Genomic DNA, 17,598 nt, shown 5'->3' with positions numbered 1-17,598 from the left:
TTCTATTTCACAGGGTTATTAGCTTTGTGTGTTGGAAATTTTGATTTGAGAGTTCTGAATATGTGAGATGCCGAATACCATGCAAACAACCATACTAATTTTCTTTTTCCTATACCTGGTGTTTCAATGAAAATCATATTTCAAAAAAAGCATAACAAATTAAAAGAAGATAATATGATCTCTCAGTGCTGATGCATGATGGTTTTGCCTCCTCATCCCACCAGAAACATACTTTTCGGAGAATTTTGGCGCTACAAAGGAACCATCATTTGCAAAGTTTCCCAGGTAGGAAAAAATTAGCTATGGTCTAAAATATGGTCAGTACATTTTTAACTCATGCATAGACCGATTCATAAATGGAATACCAATAGTTTGATCTGTGAGGATGAGAAAGTTGGTGACCAATACATTCCATTCAAAAAAAAAAAAAATCTGCTACACAACTGTGAGCATTTATAACAAGATCTCCTAACTTTTAACACCGAAGTACTGTGATCCTTCGGCGAACGAATTGTTTTTCAGATTATCAAATATGAGCATTTAGAACCAAATTTGTACTCCCACATGAGGTCTCTCATCTTCTATCTTAATGTTCCAATGACTTTTTACAATGGAGAAACAATAAATTAGTAACGAAGAGAAGGTATATTTTATAAGAACAAGTTTACCTCCTTTACCAAGAATAGCTTGATTCCATGAAGATAAATTGAGAATGAATCTATCAATAATAGGTTCCCAAATGGTATTGCGAGATAAAATGAGGCAGTTTTCCCCTGAGCATCCTAGAGAGTCTGCCCAATTTTGTATCTGAGGCACACTGCCAACTGTAATCAAACTAGTTTTATAAGTATTTATTTTTAATCCTAAGACCTATTCGAAGCATGAATTGAAAATAAGCTGAACAAAGACTCACAATTGTTTATGATGAATAAACTTGTATCGTCGGAGTACTCCAAATGATAACCTCCATAGTCCATACGGTTCTGGGTAACTCGAAAATTATTTCTACCATGATAAAATTACCATATATTGGACCAAAATATTGTCTCAGCCACCATTCAGCTGCCATCCGGCCAATCGAAGCACCTCACCAGCCGTCCCATTATACATAAATTCAATTCATGGTCAATGGTCAAAGTCAGCGACCGGTCAACTAACAAAGTCAACTATCAAAGTAAACTTTCGGTCAACGGTCGCAGCCAAGTCGCTAATATGGTGCTTCCAACCAGTTTATGGCCATGTCCCCCGGCCATGTTGCCCGGCCTTGTCCACAGGCGAAGTGTTTCATCCAGATTGCCAGCAAAGTGCCAACCAGTTTCCAGCCAGTTTCCAGATGCGCTACCAACTAGTTTCCAGTCTACCGGTCGTGTTGTTAGTCATCCTCCATCCATGTTACCAACCATCGAGTCTCCATCCATGTCTCCATTCAAGGCAGTGTGTCATTCAAAGATCGATCTTCACAGTTGACGACGAAAGTCAACAATGTCAGTCAAAGTCAAAATCTTCGGTCAAACCCATATGCCCATGTCAGTTTGGCCCGTTTCCACCGATCCAGTGCAAAAACTCTTGAAGAAGATTCTGGAAGTTTATGGATGACTTGCTGACCAAGTTGCTGGAGGGAAGTTCAGAATGTTCCAGATGACTTGCTAGCCAAGTTACTTCCACATGAAGTTTATCTCGAAATTAAAGTTTAGCTCAGATATTGAACCCTATAAATAGGGGAAATTATCACCCTACAAGGATAAACCCTGATAGAGAAAAATACACCAGAAAACCCAAAAAGGGATCAGAAATCATGGTAACCCATATATCAATAAAATATTTCTCCCTACGGGGATTCTTCCGTGGATGTTGGCAAACCATGCCGAACCACGTTAAATTCGTGTCTATCATCTTTATGCTAGTTTTGTGTAAAAACCTAGTTGTGATCATCATTACCAAAATTATAGTGTTTAGTGCCTGGAAAATTTCTGGGTACAAACATTGGTGCCGACTAAGGGGATTACGAGAAAGAGAATCATGTTTTCCCATTGAGAAAAGTTATATAGAAAGCTTCACGATCGTGTTCGTGAGAAAGCAGTTTGGACGTTGTCAAAAACCACTGCTGCAGTCCAGTTTGATCACAATTGTTGCATTACAGCCGATGAAACTGCATCACTACAAAATTGGATAAAATTGTTGCCAGAAGGTTCGGTTCGTAGCAAAAGATGGATTGAACGTATCATCAAAACTGTTGCCAGGATGTTCGATCCGCAACATGTACAAGTCTAAAGTTGAAGAAATCGATTATCGGATAACGCATCGGTAGCATTCTCGAGCTCAAAAATACCACCACCATGTTTACTGGGTTGACAAACTACCAATCTCTAACTGCTTCTATAACCTATATGCACCACCTGCACGTATGACATAGATCAACAACATATTTACAATCACATTTATCCCATAAAGGAGGAAAGACATCAAAGGCATATGTTATACTCTTATACTTAGGGGCTCTCCAATGGAATGTGTGTGAAGGAAAAAGTCATGATCCACGTAGGATCCATAACAATTTTTATAAAAAATCATCTCCAACCCATTGATGTGAAGATGATGTGGCAAAAAAATTTAGACATCCTCTAAGTGAACCTGTAGTTTTAGACATTCACTTAGAGGATGTCTTTCCATCCTAGTCATAGTTTTGTTAATAAAAATCAATGAAAAATAAAAATTGAAAGGATTTTAACCAATTATATACCTACAAATAAGTAAACAATGATGTAAAACTTTATGGATTGGAGATAAAATTTTATTTTTCCTAATATTTATGATTTTATACTCAAAGGATGTCTTAGAAGTGATGCCACATATGAAATATTCACATTCACAATTGGAGAAGCTCTTACCTGTCCTGTGTCATAATCCCTATATTTTAGGATCGATATAATTATATTTTCCATTTTTAGGTTTTAATTGAATTAACATTAAAAAGAATAGAAGAATTTAATAAAGAGTTAATGTTTGGTTTTGATCTTTGTTTTGTGCACGCTCTTTAAATGAGTGCAGATAATCAGACTCGGGCTGAGCAGAACTGCTGGGTTTTTTCTCCCATCAATAGTTGCAGAACTATTGGGGGAAATGATACACATGTGTAGACGCAGTCACATCTCCTTTGTCATGCCAAAAGCAGATTGCGAACAAAATTTGTTTTGAGTGTTAACATAAACAAGGATGTCCTAGCAGATAAATGCTATAATTAAACCATAAGTGCTCATCTACTCTATGCTCTATATATTTTATTGTCCCTCTTCTGCTTCTTCATATCTTCCTTATTATCCTTTAATCTTCATATCTTCCTTGTTATCCTTTAAAGCTTCTAGATAACCATCTATCATCGCACCAACTATAGAAAAAAGTGACATCGCTATAGTTCCATTAGGAATAATATGTCCAAGTATATACAGTTCGATTGTGAGTCGATTGACTCTCAAGTTTAAGATATTCATCCGAAAAAGACAGGGATTTTTCTTCTTTAGCCGTTACAGAGAATACCATTTTTCCAGAAGTCCTAGATTTGAATCTGACTTCTATTATGTCTGCTATATGCTATTAATAATCATAAAAATGAACCAATATCAGGCTCTCTTGGGTTCCTTGGCAATTTGAAATTTTCTTGAACCTTAATGACGAATAAATGGACCCGGTAACTTTTTGTATCAAGAATATGTAGTCTGAGAATATCAAATTGCCCGCGAGACATCAAGACATTACATGCAATTTATGTAAAATGGAATCATGCCAAATGAGACACCGAGACATCACAATTGCCATGTTCTTGTCAACTGCGCTAGTTATCCAGCCACCGTTGTCAATATCCATCTAAAATTCTAATCTAAGACATGAATGGTGGATTTTGTGTTCAGATGATGTAATCGAGAATGTCTAGTAAACCAATTGTTGACATCGTATGTTTGAGAACCATAAAACAATAAGATATGTAATTCCCATCAGTCCAAGGATATTGGGTGGAATAATCCATCATAGAGTTTTCCTACTTCCTTTTTTTCTATTTGAGATGGATAAAAAAGATTATATCCATTGATGAAAAAAGGGGTTCAATAGGATTGAGTTGACTGTTTAGGGTAAAATCATTTGTAGCATCGTACTCGTTCTATTATATATTACGTCCGTTCCAAATTAGATGATCTAGTTAAAATTTACTAATAAATTTAAAAATGATTTTTTTCTCTAACTATACAACGAATTTTCGTAAACTTTGTATCATTGGAAAGCATTTTAAAAAACCTATCTAATGAATATAAATATGGCTATCAAATTTTACATATTTCTTATAATAATACTAATCTATTACTCCACTATTTAGGTAATCTAGTTTGGGACGGAAAGAGTACAATCCAAAACGAAGAGGTATTAGTCTGGCAGTTATTTTCCGAGTAAATTGAACTTGTCTTGGTTTTTGATCTGAACCAATTTTGTTACACATGGAAAGGATATTTTTATATGCTTTTGAATACTCTATGATAAGAGATAGTACGCGAAAATTGGTTCAAATACTGAAATACGATAATTGATATGCTTTCTTAACTATAAATCTTGATATCAAAAAATCTCATTTATTATTCAAAGATCTCATGATGCGTTAGTCCAGCTTGATTCCTTAATTGTGCGTTATAATAGCTGGCACCACTTGTATTGTATACCTGCATGAGCCTTAATTGTGTATTAATATTAGAAGATTTCCAATTACTTCGAACATCAAAAGAATAATAACAGGATTTAGTTTTCAATATAATACTATATATTGAAGTTGCTTACCAAAAAAAACAAAAAAAACAACTATATATTGAAGTTCAGTATTGCTTAATAGTTATATCCATCAAATTTCTTTTTTTCTCAAAAATGGGGAGAATTTTTTTCATTTTTCTTCTAGCAATTGCTCAATTTTCACTACTGTTAAACTCAATCATTGCTGTGTAACCAAAGAAAGGATTTAGTATAAAGATGATTCATAGAGATTCCAAAGAGTCACCTTTATACCCAGGTGATCATTTAACAAGAGATGAAAGGCTTCAAAAACTGGTAGAACAATCCAAAGCTCGAGTACGTCACATTGAGTCACAAATATTACTCTAGAACAATGTAACACGCTCCATGGATCTTGATGCTGTATGTTTACCTGTAGTTTATGAGTCAACAATGTTTTATGTTGCAGAGATTGGTTTAGGTACGTTTCCTATTAGTGGACAACCATTTATGAAGTATTATTTGATGATTGATTCGGGTAGTAATCAATCGTGGATTCAGTGTGAAGGTGCCACTAAAGCATTCAATCAAGATAATCAACTTTATCCTTTGAAGTCGTCAACTACATATCGTCCGGTACCTTGTAGTATGCATCGTTTTAGTAGGGGTGATAGATGCAATACTGAGGTCTGATACTAATGAACTTGAGAGTATTGAACTACAAATAGGTTGTGGTTTTTTTCAAGAAAAATTTGAAAATTTTATAGGTAATAATTATTTGCATGGAAAAACTGATCTTATTGCGGGAATACTCGGTTTAGGATTAGGAGAAGGGTCTTTTTTGAAACAGTTAGGTGTTGTTGGACAAGGTAAATATTCCCACTGTTTCGAGACATTTGGCTATTATAATGAGGCATCGAGTACATATTTAAGGTTTGGTGCAAATGCAACAATTGGAGGTGTTGGTCAACAAGTACAAACAACTCCCATTGTTGTGCCTCGGTTTCAGACACAACTCTATTACTTAAATTCAAAGGATATCAGCATAGGTACCAAAAGAGTAAGATTTCTAAGTGGTACTTTCAAGATTAATGGTCAAGGAGAAGGTGGTACTATTATAGATTCTGGTACTCCATTGTCTATGATGTATAAAGATCATTTCGATAAAGTTGCAGATTTGGTGAAAGGACACTTTAACGATCTCAGAATTGAATATATTGGATCCGCACACCATTTTGAATGTTGTTTCCATATACCTAGAGGATTTGATGTTACTAATTATTCTTCTATAACACTTCATTTTCAATAGGCCGACTATGTTATTTCGGATTATAAAGCCAATTTTTTTTTGGCAGCCCCGGTGAAATTGCTTGTTTAGCTTTTTTTGGAGTGAATCTTACTGGACCACATCTTATTTTAGGTTAAATGCAACAAACTAACAAACGGATTTTGTATGATGTTATGGATCTTTCTCTCATTCGCTACAGAAAATGTGAAGCAGGTTCATGACTATGTTATTTATCGCTAAAGATTACCCAAGAATAAAGTCATTTGTCTAGAAAATTTTAATAAATTATTATTCATTTTAATTCTTCTGGTAAAATTTTTTGCAAAGCGTCTAAGCATATGAAATCAGAATAATTACACGTCATTTTGAAAAATATTTTGCTTTATTTATTTCAAAGAGAAGATAATTCAACTAGAGGAATACATACACCACAAAAGGTAGCTTATAACTGCTCATAAACGTCAATACAGGCCTTTTTGAAAGATTCCACATTTGGGATATAGTATTCTTTTTTGCCGACTGCAACAAAAAATATCTATCTCCAAATGTGGATTCTTTTGATAAATAAATAAGAGTGCTCCGATCTCAAATTGGTAATGTATACGAGTCGATACATCTTGGCACTAGATGGGGCTGATGCAACAACAATTCTACACTTCAAATGGTATGCGGGCTAGAGATCTTTACAAATTTTCAGTATCGGGTTTTGTACTGATTATCCCGCTACCCAGTTAAAATAAATGAAACCTTAGAATAATTTCCATGGAAGAGAAATCATGAGCCGAGTTCGAATAGTTATATGGCAGAGAGATTTGAAATAAAGGTATATTCCACATTGAAACGTTTACGGAGAGAAAGTTACAAAGAATCGAAGTCCTTCCAAAGCTGCGATCTTGAAACAACAAGGCAGAGAGGACGAAGTTTTCTTATCAAAATCCTAAAGTTACAAACCGGTCTTCCCCAAGACTAAATAGGTAGAAACCAAAAACATACTGTATTTACAAAAAATAATATCTTTTCTAACTAGCATATTTCCTACCATATATACAAGATATATACGAATATACGCATCTCCTACACATTCAAAAATTTTATCATAACGATGGAGGAACAAGTTGCAATTATTAAGCGTGTTAACGTACAGTAGTTGTAATCCTTGGCCATGGCTTGAATTGCCAAATCATTAAGCACATTGGTGATTGGTGTTTCTGTTTGTGTTTTTTTTTTAGAGAAGGAACTCTACTTGGCGGCCGTACACTTACCATAGATTTTACATTTACCCACTTCATTTTTAAATTTATCCAATGAGCATTCACATTTTATATAAGGAATTTTTTTGAGGGGCTTCGCAGACTACAAAGTGTAGATGAAAAATCTGTTGTTCAAACTAGAGTTCTCTCACGAAATTACCTCCTAAGATTTAAAAAAATAATATATATTGTTAGATTTCAGATTTTCTATAAAAATACGGAAAAGAAACATCAGTTGAAACACTTCTAAGTATGGTACACAACCTAAGTTTGGGTTATGAAGACTCTTCCTAGTTTGAGGCCTATGGGGTTTGTGTGAAGCCTATAGATTTCTAAACCCACCTAAACTAAGGGTATAAGGGCTGTCTAAATTACGTAAAAGTACCAAGTTACCCTAATTATTGGAATTCAATTCTAACCATATCCTTCTAATATTAGAACATATTCAAAACTTTTCAAAACCAAAAGCTATTCAAATCATTTCCTCACAAATTAATATTAAAACCTAACTTCATGGTTAGATTCTAACAACATTGATCTTTTAAAAGGAAATTTCACCATCACTTTAACAAATCGATGTAAACATCGTGGATTACAACCCTTTACTCTTCATTATACTTGTGATTTCCTTATTTATTCGAATTTGAAAAATACAAACAATATTGAGTTTATGTGTTTAATCATTATTGGTCGACGTCCATATTCATATTGACCAATTCATATGATAATTGGTCGATGTTCATGACCACATCAACCGATTTATTTTTTATATGTTTTCTTGTAGAAATTTTTTTAACTAGATAGCAGAATTGGTTGATGTTAATGTGCATATCGCCCGATCCCGGTATGGAAGAAATACCAAGTTTGTTGTGTGATTCTTTTTGCTAGAATCAGATTATGTGAATGTCCACATAAACCGATTGTATAGTCTTTGATGTCATATAAACATCAAATCTGGTAAACTAGTTTTTTTTCCAGTTAATACCTGATAATCATACAATGAGTAAGAAATCATACTCGTTCTAGATCCAAGTGATGTACACTCGATTTCAGTTTGAGTGTAAATTTAAAATTTGAAATGAAAAAATATAAACCCGAATTGAAAATGAGTATGCGTATGATTTTTCAGCCAATTTGATAGGGTATGATTTTATACTCGAAATGAAAACGAGTGTGTCATCTCAAATAGAGAATGAAGTCATACTCAATTTAAAAAATGAGGATGAAATCATACTCATTCGACTATGGATTTAAATTATTTTTGATGTTTTTCAATATCAACAAACAACCAGTCAATGTGAAAGTCCAAAGATTGACCGATTTTTCCGTAAAAGAAAATCTTAAATTTTTTTCTTTTTGACCCGAAAAATCGACCCAGGATTGGTGTCTCTTGATAATATCCTGTAGCGCTATTATCATAAACGTCCTAGACATAATATCATGCATATGAGGAAAAAAATACACAGAAATCCGTGAAGGCGTGTACCATAACTAACTATAAAATTTTGTAATTCAGCATTATTGGAGATCTGTTAAACAAGGCACTGGGAAGTAAACAAGGTCACTATCAAACAGCTTTGATCGCATTTTTATTCCTGGATAGGCAACCTAGTTGTCTTTCTGGAAATACAGACATACAACTGAGCTGCATGCTCAACAATATCGTTCCTCTTTCTTGTAGAAAAGTTTTGTGCAATCTTACCACGGTAAGTCCTGAATCAGTCAACATAAATGAAACACGTAAGAATTAATACCAATAGCATAGAGAAGAAAAAGAGAAACCTAAGCATTGAGAAATGGAGGAAATTGAAAACTCTTCTTTACAAGGGAGATGAAATGGAAAGTGGTTTTACGTGTTGTGCATCATCAAATATTCAAGATCCTTGAAATTATGTATTATAAATTTCTTGAAGTCACTGGATAGAAGGAAACACCCTTGACCTTCCGCCTCACATGAGAATCAGTACCCTTAGGACGTCCCCAGCTATCCTGCAAAATTTAAAAAAAAATAATCACTGGTACATTTGACTGATTTGGAAAAGAAAAAATTGTTACATCAATAACTAACCAACTACATTGTTTATATGATGTACATCTCTTATGTAACAAAAATAATAGATTCCATTTCAGAGATCCCATAATCATAAAGTCTACAGAGGCAAGTCCGTAAAACTGACTTGTATGTGAGAATACTTGGACGATTCGACAGATAAATATCCAAGAATTAATCAAGGCGTTTCCAGCAAATAAGAATGGATGTATCTACTTTGATTGATTTATGTACAACCTGTTATATTTGAATTATAAAAATAAATATTATAATATGAAAAAAGAAATGCACAGACACCATAAATTTTTTTAATAAGGAAACCGCAAATGAAGAAAAACCCCGGGACCTAGTACACATTAAACACCAAGCTTAATTAAGCCTCTACAGACTCTATCCTACTAACTATACTTTGGATTGGAATGTAGTTGAGACCGAATTAGACCCTCACAACAATTCAGTGATAGTCGCGCTGCTTACGCTTCTTGAATCCCAGGAAGATTCCGCAAAATCGATTCCCTTAGAGGAGTCACGAGGGAAAGGAAAATAACTATTTAAGGAAGACGAATAGGAAATACCGAAGGAATACAAAGAAGATTGGATGCCGATTTAAGGTTATCTTCTATAATCCCGATGGTAGGGAAGGTAAAGAGTGGAAAATGTTTAAAGTTACTAATGGTTGTCACAACAACGACGATCCGGATACTCTTATTGGACATGTAATGGTTGCGAAGTGAAAACCACGTAAAATGGATACGTTGAGGTCTATATATGAGGATTTGTTAAGTGAGTGCAATCTTAAGCAAGATTAAAGCGGACGACCCCAACAACCTGTCTTCTTTATATACGATCAAGTTGTCCCTAGATACGATCAAAAGGACGGAATATGATGGTAGAACGGTTATGCAACAATCCAAGTGGTTAGTGAGTTACATGACTACACGTTGAGAAAGGAAAAAAAGGAAGGTAAACTGGTTCATATTTTATTGGAACATCCTTTGATATGATGTTACAATTGGCACAATGCTTTCATCAAATTTTGTTGATAGATGTTACTTATAGGACAAACAAATATAACATTCCATTGTTGAACATTGCTTGCCACACTTCCGAAAAAAACACGTTTACGGTTTCATGGAGTTTATATTAATGGATCACGACAACAAGGTGAGTTAAATTTGGATATTGGGGACATGGAGGTCCTTTATAACGGAAAGGATTTTCCAAGGGTTATTGTAACGACTAACGATCAAGACATAATGAATGCAATATAGTTAGTGTTTTCGGAATCCCAAAACTTGCAATGTACATGGAACATTCAATGAATCCTCCTATACATTTTCAAACCTCATGTCCAATCAAAAAAACCAAGGGAGGGTACCAAGAGGTCGACGGAAGAGGATGAACGCATTAGCAAATTAACTGTGGAAGAACAGGAGGAAGAAAAGAGGTTATTTGAAGAAAAATAAAAATAGGAAGGAATAAAGTGGAAATTACTTATGAAAGCATGGGACAAGATTGTTTGGTCGATAACCGAGGAAATATATGAGGTTAATTTCAAGAAATTTGAGGATGAGTAGGGCGCGGACTATCCAAAACCCGTTGAATATTGTAAAACACAATGGTTGACATCGGCTAAGGAGAGGTTGGTGTTTGTATGGACATATGAATATTGAAACTTCAAGAACGAGGCGAAAATAATTTCAGTGAGGTCTCACGGTCGATTAAAGAAAATACTACTTGATTTTCCAAATGAAGTTGTGTCGATCTAAAAAGAAATCCATGAATACACCAATCAATGATCTCACAAGGATTAAGGGTTGTATGGAATTTAGTAGACATAGATATCCTTTGGAACATAAAGAGGAAAGAAATATTCTAAGGGGTGTTGTTCACAAAGTTTCAAAATGGGAAATAGATTGAATGATGAAACAATTGAATCTTTATAGAGCTTACGATGACGAGAATACAATTTGTGTTTGCAAGGATATGATAGGTATTGGACTCATGTGTCGTCATAAGTTGGGTAGGTATGTTGAAGTGATTGATATCAATGATATTCATTCATTTTGGATGCAATTAACTTTTGATCCAAACACCCCCAGCAGTCAATGGTTCGTCATTTTTGGAGACTGAATTGTGCATAAGAATTGTCGAGCGTTACTATGTAGTGAATGGCTCCAAAAACAAAATATTGATGCACCATTTGAAAGAATTCCTCTACCCTTATTTAAGGGAAGTTGATGAACCTATTAAGAAAAAAGGGATTGGTAGGCCGAGCAGCGAAGTGTCGAGAACCATCCAAAGAATAGAACAATAGATTGAAGGAACATTTGTATAAAAAAAGATATTGGTCTAGGAACGAGCATGTGAAAGACGAACTTGAAGGTGAGACGAAACCTAAGAAAGAGGTCATCCAATAAAGAATCAAGGTGGACCAACCGCAGGACAAGTGAAAGCAAAGGTATCTATGGATCCTTCTAAAGTAGGTCAATCCAACGTGGCGGAATAAGTTGTGTTGGGGGAGACCCAAACTAGCTCAGGAGTTTTTGAGAAAATGGGAGACTCACAAAAAACCAAACTAATGGAAATGATGACTATAAAAGAGAATATTGGTACTCTTCATTGTCCTAGGGATATTCATGGAAGACAAAATCGATCCATGTATACAATATAGGAAGAGTATTTGGAAAAATCATAGTTCCATTTGTTTTGTCCATTGACGAGGTTGATGGGGATGACAATTGTGGGTTTCACGTCCCTCCGGAACAAATATATCACTTTGACGAGGCGGTTATCAAAGATGTCACCCAATGCCAATATTTAAGATATAAGATGGAGGTACAACTAATAAAGGACAATGATTTGTATATAAATATGATGAGGCGAGGAGATAAATAATTACAAATAACAAGAGTTCAAGAATTATGTGCACATGTAAAGGGCCGAAAGGGATTGAAGACAATCAGAACCAAGTATTAGATGATAATACCTAGATGTGGATATCTCCTGGCGGACATTTTGAATTGCGTGGTACATTTTTTTTGTTCCTCCAAGTATGACGTTTTCACCTACAAGAACGATTTGCGATGATTCGGTTAAATATAAAAGAATTTTTATGGCATTTGTGAATGAGATGCATTTTATCGGTTTAAGGTTAAAGAAAGATTTTCCATTACTTCAATTGAGTAAGTGGATGGATTACTTCCCAACGAATTATTCTAAGGATTGGGTGAAACAATACGAGACCAATATGTTGGATTTGGATCGTTTCATGAACAACTCTCGGGAAACCTTATTCGAATTGGTCCCATTGGATGATGACGATGATTGATCATTATGTTTGGAAGATGTATCTTGAACCGCCCTTTTTATACATGTTTTTGTAAAAAATGTCAAGATATATGATATAATTGGTAGTTATTTTTTCCTTAAGGTCAACATATTGGAGGAAAAAAAATGAAATCGATAAGTACCATCATTTATTTTCTTCTACGCATGAACCTTATTTGCATCATATCAAATACCATATAGTTGTACGCGTTGTGGTTCAATCTAAAACAAATATTGTAATAATTTAAGGTGTGTACAAGTGTTTTAGGCTCTCACACGTAGGAAGGAGAAAAATTAGACTATAGTGCAGTTGCTGCTAAATATGGCACATATATTGTGTAACTAGACGTTTTGGAGAATACACAAAGATAACTGTGGTATTAAAATACAAGATTCTTATCCTCTAAACAAGTTTTGATATAATCACTAGGCCTATTCCTATGAATGTAGAACCATTATATTTGTCATATATATGCACATACTATGGGTATGCCAAATTGCCAAACATATATGCTTATAGGTCAAATATAACATATATACAAACATATGCTATGGAGTCGGGCGATAGAGACTCCATCGCTCGATGGTCTTTCCATATCCGAGTAATTTTATAAATATGATATATAATTTATCTTTCTTTCCTATTTTTTAATTATTATAATATACTTTTATATTTAAAAGGTCCCGCTAAATATATTATAATACTAAAACTTTTATAGATGCCCCACCACACAAACATAAATATATTTTTTATTCATTAGGGTCCCACCATGTATAACTAAATTTATATTTTTAATCAAAATTTGCCATATTTACCATATGGGGGAAACTTATTTTCCATGCCACTTGGCATTTCAAACAAATGTTTTCGACATGGTGCATAGGGATAAGCCTTATAAACCACCGACCACACGCATGTACTAAGCTTCACTATAAAACTCAAAAAAGTGTCTCACAAACTTAACCAAAATTGATGAATTATCGGCGGGTTCATAGTCGTGACTCAAAAAGTACACTTTATTTATTCAAATGGACGAGAACCGGGAACAACACAAGGTTTACACAATGCCTGATTCTACTTGAGAGTAGAAGCTTTGATGAAAATGAAAATCTAACATACAATGGCATTTCAAATACATCGTATAGATCAACAAATTTAAAAATTATCTTCATAAAGAAGAATAATTCACGGCATGTGCGTCGATACATATCTGATAATACCAGATTATATACCGTATTGTTCACCAACCAGTGGCCTACAAAAATGTGATCAGTGAATAAAAATCTATGATTAGGTTTTAAATTTGTTTCCTTTGGACTAATTATTTAGAGTTTCTCTATTATTCTTTTGCTGAACTTTAGGTTGTTTTTTCTTAAGAATAACTGTTTGATATTTTAGGAACTACAAGTATGCATGTATGTTTTGGTAGTTGTTTTGATAGATTTTTTTCTAAATCACGAATTCATTATTTCCAACTTCCAGCATTATTGAGTGGTTTTTCCTGTCATATTATGGAGCGATTTTGTAGATCATATGGATGTTTTATGGAGTTAGCTAGCAGTGACACCATTTGAAAAATACTTGCAGGACAATCACCTTTCACATCAATTGTTGCTTAACAAGTTATTTAACAAATTAAGACAATTTTCTAAACCTTAAGTTATACTCACAATTCTCATGGTACAATTCACCCTTTACCCTGACATTCTGTAAATGCATTGATCTTGCTGGGACCTATCACTCTTACCAAATGTGCATAAACATAATGTTCCAAATAATCGAGACCAAATATCTTTAAAATAAAAACAAAATATAGAAACAATTCTCATAGTCAACAAAATATATATGTCCAACCCTAAGTATCTTCTTTATATAAACCACAAATCAGAGGTTTTAAAAATATGATGGTGCAAGTTTCGAAAGAAAACACATAATGGAGCTGAGCATTAGGTTTTTATCTTTTTAAACTACTCGAGGAAATTGGTATGTTTTTTCTTCTTAAACTGCTTAGGAAAATTAAATCATGTAAGTAGAAAACAGTTCATTTAATGTAGCATCGAAAAGCTCTTTAAGTAGGTATTGAGAATTACTTATACTAATAACTACTACCTTCATACCGATATTTTTCAAGAAATATAATGATACATTTGCATAATATTGCGAAGGAGAACAATCTAGAAGATTTTTTTGCAATCTTTAATGATTTGAGGATAATAATTATTCTTTTTCTATTTGTTGTTCTTTTGGTTTCAACATGGAAACCAAGACAAAGAGAAAATGAAAATTTTTTATGTCCAAGTTAGCGATCGTTCCTTACAGGGACAGGTGGAAAAATCTTTTATGGTGATGTCAAAAAATGTTAAAAGAATTTCATTTTCAATGCATTGTCTCCCACAAAATTCATAGTTGTTTTAGCCCCTTTTCGCTTTATTTTCTTGTGCACCAACATAAATATTAGCTTATTGATTTTTACCGTTTTTCTTTTTATAATTTTGAAGTCTTAGTAGAAATTAGTTTTAAACATGAGTCCAATATTCCACAAATAAGAAATAAACCCGTGCATGGTATGGATGATAAACTAGTTTGGACAACAATACAATATTTCAAGTCTTCACTCACCATAGTAATGTCTATTATTTTATTTATTTATTTGTTATAAATTTATAAAGAAAAGGCTATATTACTATTTGATTTGCTGAATTACTTTTTCATTTCTTTCTACAGATATGCCTTCTATTTTCATAGAGGTGCCGCGTTTCGGTTTTCGAGACATATGGCATCCGGTAAGCGCATGCTAAGATCTTACACTTAGGGGAACATCATACTCCATACACTCAGGGGAACATTATACGCCATACGGCCCTTTTTAACATGGTAAAAAATCATTGAACAACTAACTACTAAGCATAAACAAATTATACTTCCTTTTTTATAATCGGAATTATGAAACCCACTTACTCACATAAAATTGTAGAGTAGTTATTGAAAACCGAGAAGACAGCAGCCTTACTTGAGAAGGCATTTTATATGACAAATAGGTCTTTTGTCGCCTAGGTGCTCTCATCTTGTGCTCTTTTTTCTTATTCTACATCTTGAATGGTTTTAATTTTTCTCGTTAAAAAAAAAAAAAAATTGATACCAGGCTAAAATCTTATATCAGTGAAACATAGATTTTTTTATATGAGCTCTTGATTATAAAGACCTTGAATGATTTAAGTTGTCTATCGCTCCTCAAACATTTTCATGCTCAATAGATCTCAAAATTATATTTAGCTAGAGGATTTGTTAAGATGTTACAGGAAACTGGAATTTTATTTGATACTTAACACTTTGTCGGGGTTTTAAATTTTTTGTAATGGTGGTGACTATGCTAGTAAATATAAAGAACTCTTATATACTCCCTCCGTTTTTAGAAAAGAGATACTTTCTCACCTAACAGCTAGCACTTTCGTTACACTGTAGATCTAGTGAATGAATTAAATTAGTTGAGGGTAATAATGGAAATAAGATATGATGCTTTACATATGATTTTTTTCTCGAAAAAAATTAAAACTTAAATTAAACGTGTGAGTTCCGAGACAAATACCTAAATGCCTAACCTATATACGGGTACATAGGTTAAGAGTACCCTATTTCCTATAATATAAACTTTTATCATATTGAATGATTAATGAAATAAATATAATTTATATTCCACAAAATTGGTTAAAAAGACCAAAATCAACAATTCTTGGGTGAAAATGACATATAGAATTTGATACTGTTTAACTAGACAAGATTGTAAAAATAGTTAAGATGTAAACAGTTTCATCCTGCCAACTTTCAAATGCCTTTTCTTATTTTTAATTTACATCAGGATGCATCAAGTTGCATCCTCACTATTTTTTAAATTTAAGCCATGAAGAATCCAGTTTCATTCTTGTTATTTTTCTAGTGTCCATTTCACCCATATTAATTTTTACTCGTCCATTTGAACCATGTTTTAAAATATCTGGACAATTGACCCAATTTCCGATTATATTTTCATTATTAGATTTGAAGATAATATCCAAAACTACTCTAAATAGATAATATACCAATTATAAAAATAGTTTTATGTAACTATATCAGAGTTCTTCGGGTTGGGCGGATTGCTTGGGTTAGAAATATTTGTGTCCATGCTTGCACAAATTTAATCCGGGTTTTTAAAATTTTAACCAATCTTACACATAATCTTGAAATACGTTGCCATGTTTGCCCGACGTTCGGGTTGGGCATGGGTTGGGTGGGTTAAGTTCCATCCCTAAAATGACCAACAAGTTATAATGTTCATCACTTTAAATTGTTCCATACAAAATGATTTTATTCTTGGCTAATTCCGAACGCAAGATGGGGTTGTCTATTCATGAATCTAATTCGAAATATTTTGTACTAAATGAGCGTGATCGGTCCATTATATTATACAAAATTCATCTGTTAGCTTGTTGTTGTTTCTCCTGAAACAAAACCCTTTATGCCCGTACTATTCTCTCCGAAAAATCCCAAACAAGCAGTTTCAATATCTGCCATCAAGAGATTCGTTTTATAATCTTCAATTACATAATCTGGATAATGGGTCATGTTAACTTGTGTACCCGTGTACAAGTTAATAGGGGTATAATCGTCTTAAAATTACATAGGGAGTACAAACCGTCTATTATAATAATCATAACCTGGCTTTCCCTAAAATTGAGATCTATTTTCCACAAATACCCCTGCCTGTCGTTTAATAAAGAATCAATCCAGACATTTCCTCTTTATCTCCAAATACCCCTGGCTTTCTCTCTTATATTTTCTTATCCATTTTTATATCACGATCCAGATCCAATATTATCCCACGAAATACTTCGTCTCCACCTTTATTGAAATCTTTATCATTTGCTCCAAAATAATTAAATAATGATATCTATTTCGA

At 33.6% G+C, this 17,598-nt stretch overlaps 1 protein-coding gene across 1 annotated transcript; it reads left to right on the top strand.

Moving 5' to 3' along the window:
• Positions 1–5,154: 5,154 nt before the first annotated feature.
• On the top strand, positions 5,155–6,055 carry LOC113294144 (aspartic proteinase CDR1-like). The gene is made up of 2 exons (XM_026542562.1): positions 5,155–5,227; positions 5,514–6,055. Exons 1-2 carry the CDS (start codon positions 5,155–5,157, stop codon positions 6,053–6,055), a joined length of 615 nt encoding a protein of 204 aa, XP_026398347.1.
• Positions 6,056–17,598: the final 11,543 nt, after the last annotated feature.

The sequence above is a fragment of the Papaver somniferum genome, chromosome 7 (genome assembly GCF_003573695.1).
Source record: "Papaver somniferum cultivar HN1 chromosome 7, ASM357369v1, whole genome shotgun sequence".
NCBI classification, from domain to species: Eukaryota; Viridiplantae; Streptophyta; class Magnoliopsida; order Ranunculales; family Papaveraceae; genus Papaver; species Papaver somniferum.
This window is presented reverse-complemented; position numbering and strand designations above follow the sequence as displayed.

Excerpts from the sequence above, each read along its gene's own strand:
- LOC113294144 (XM_026542562.1), top strand. The coding sequence starts at position 5,155 with ATGGATCTTGATGCTGTATGTTTACCTGTAGTTTATGAGTCAACAATG. Across the intron at positions 5,228-5,513 it reads TGTTGCAGAGATTGGTTTAG|GTAATAATTATTTGCATGGA; the intron begins GTACGTTTCCTA and ends AAAATTTTATAG.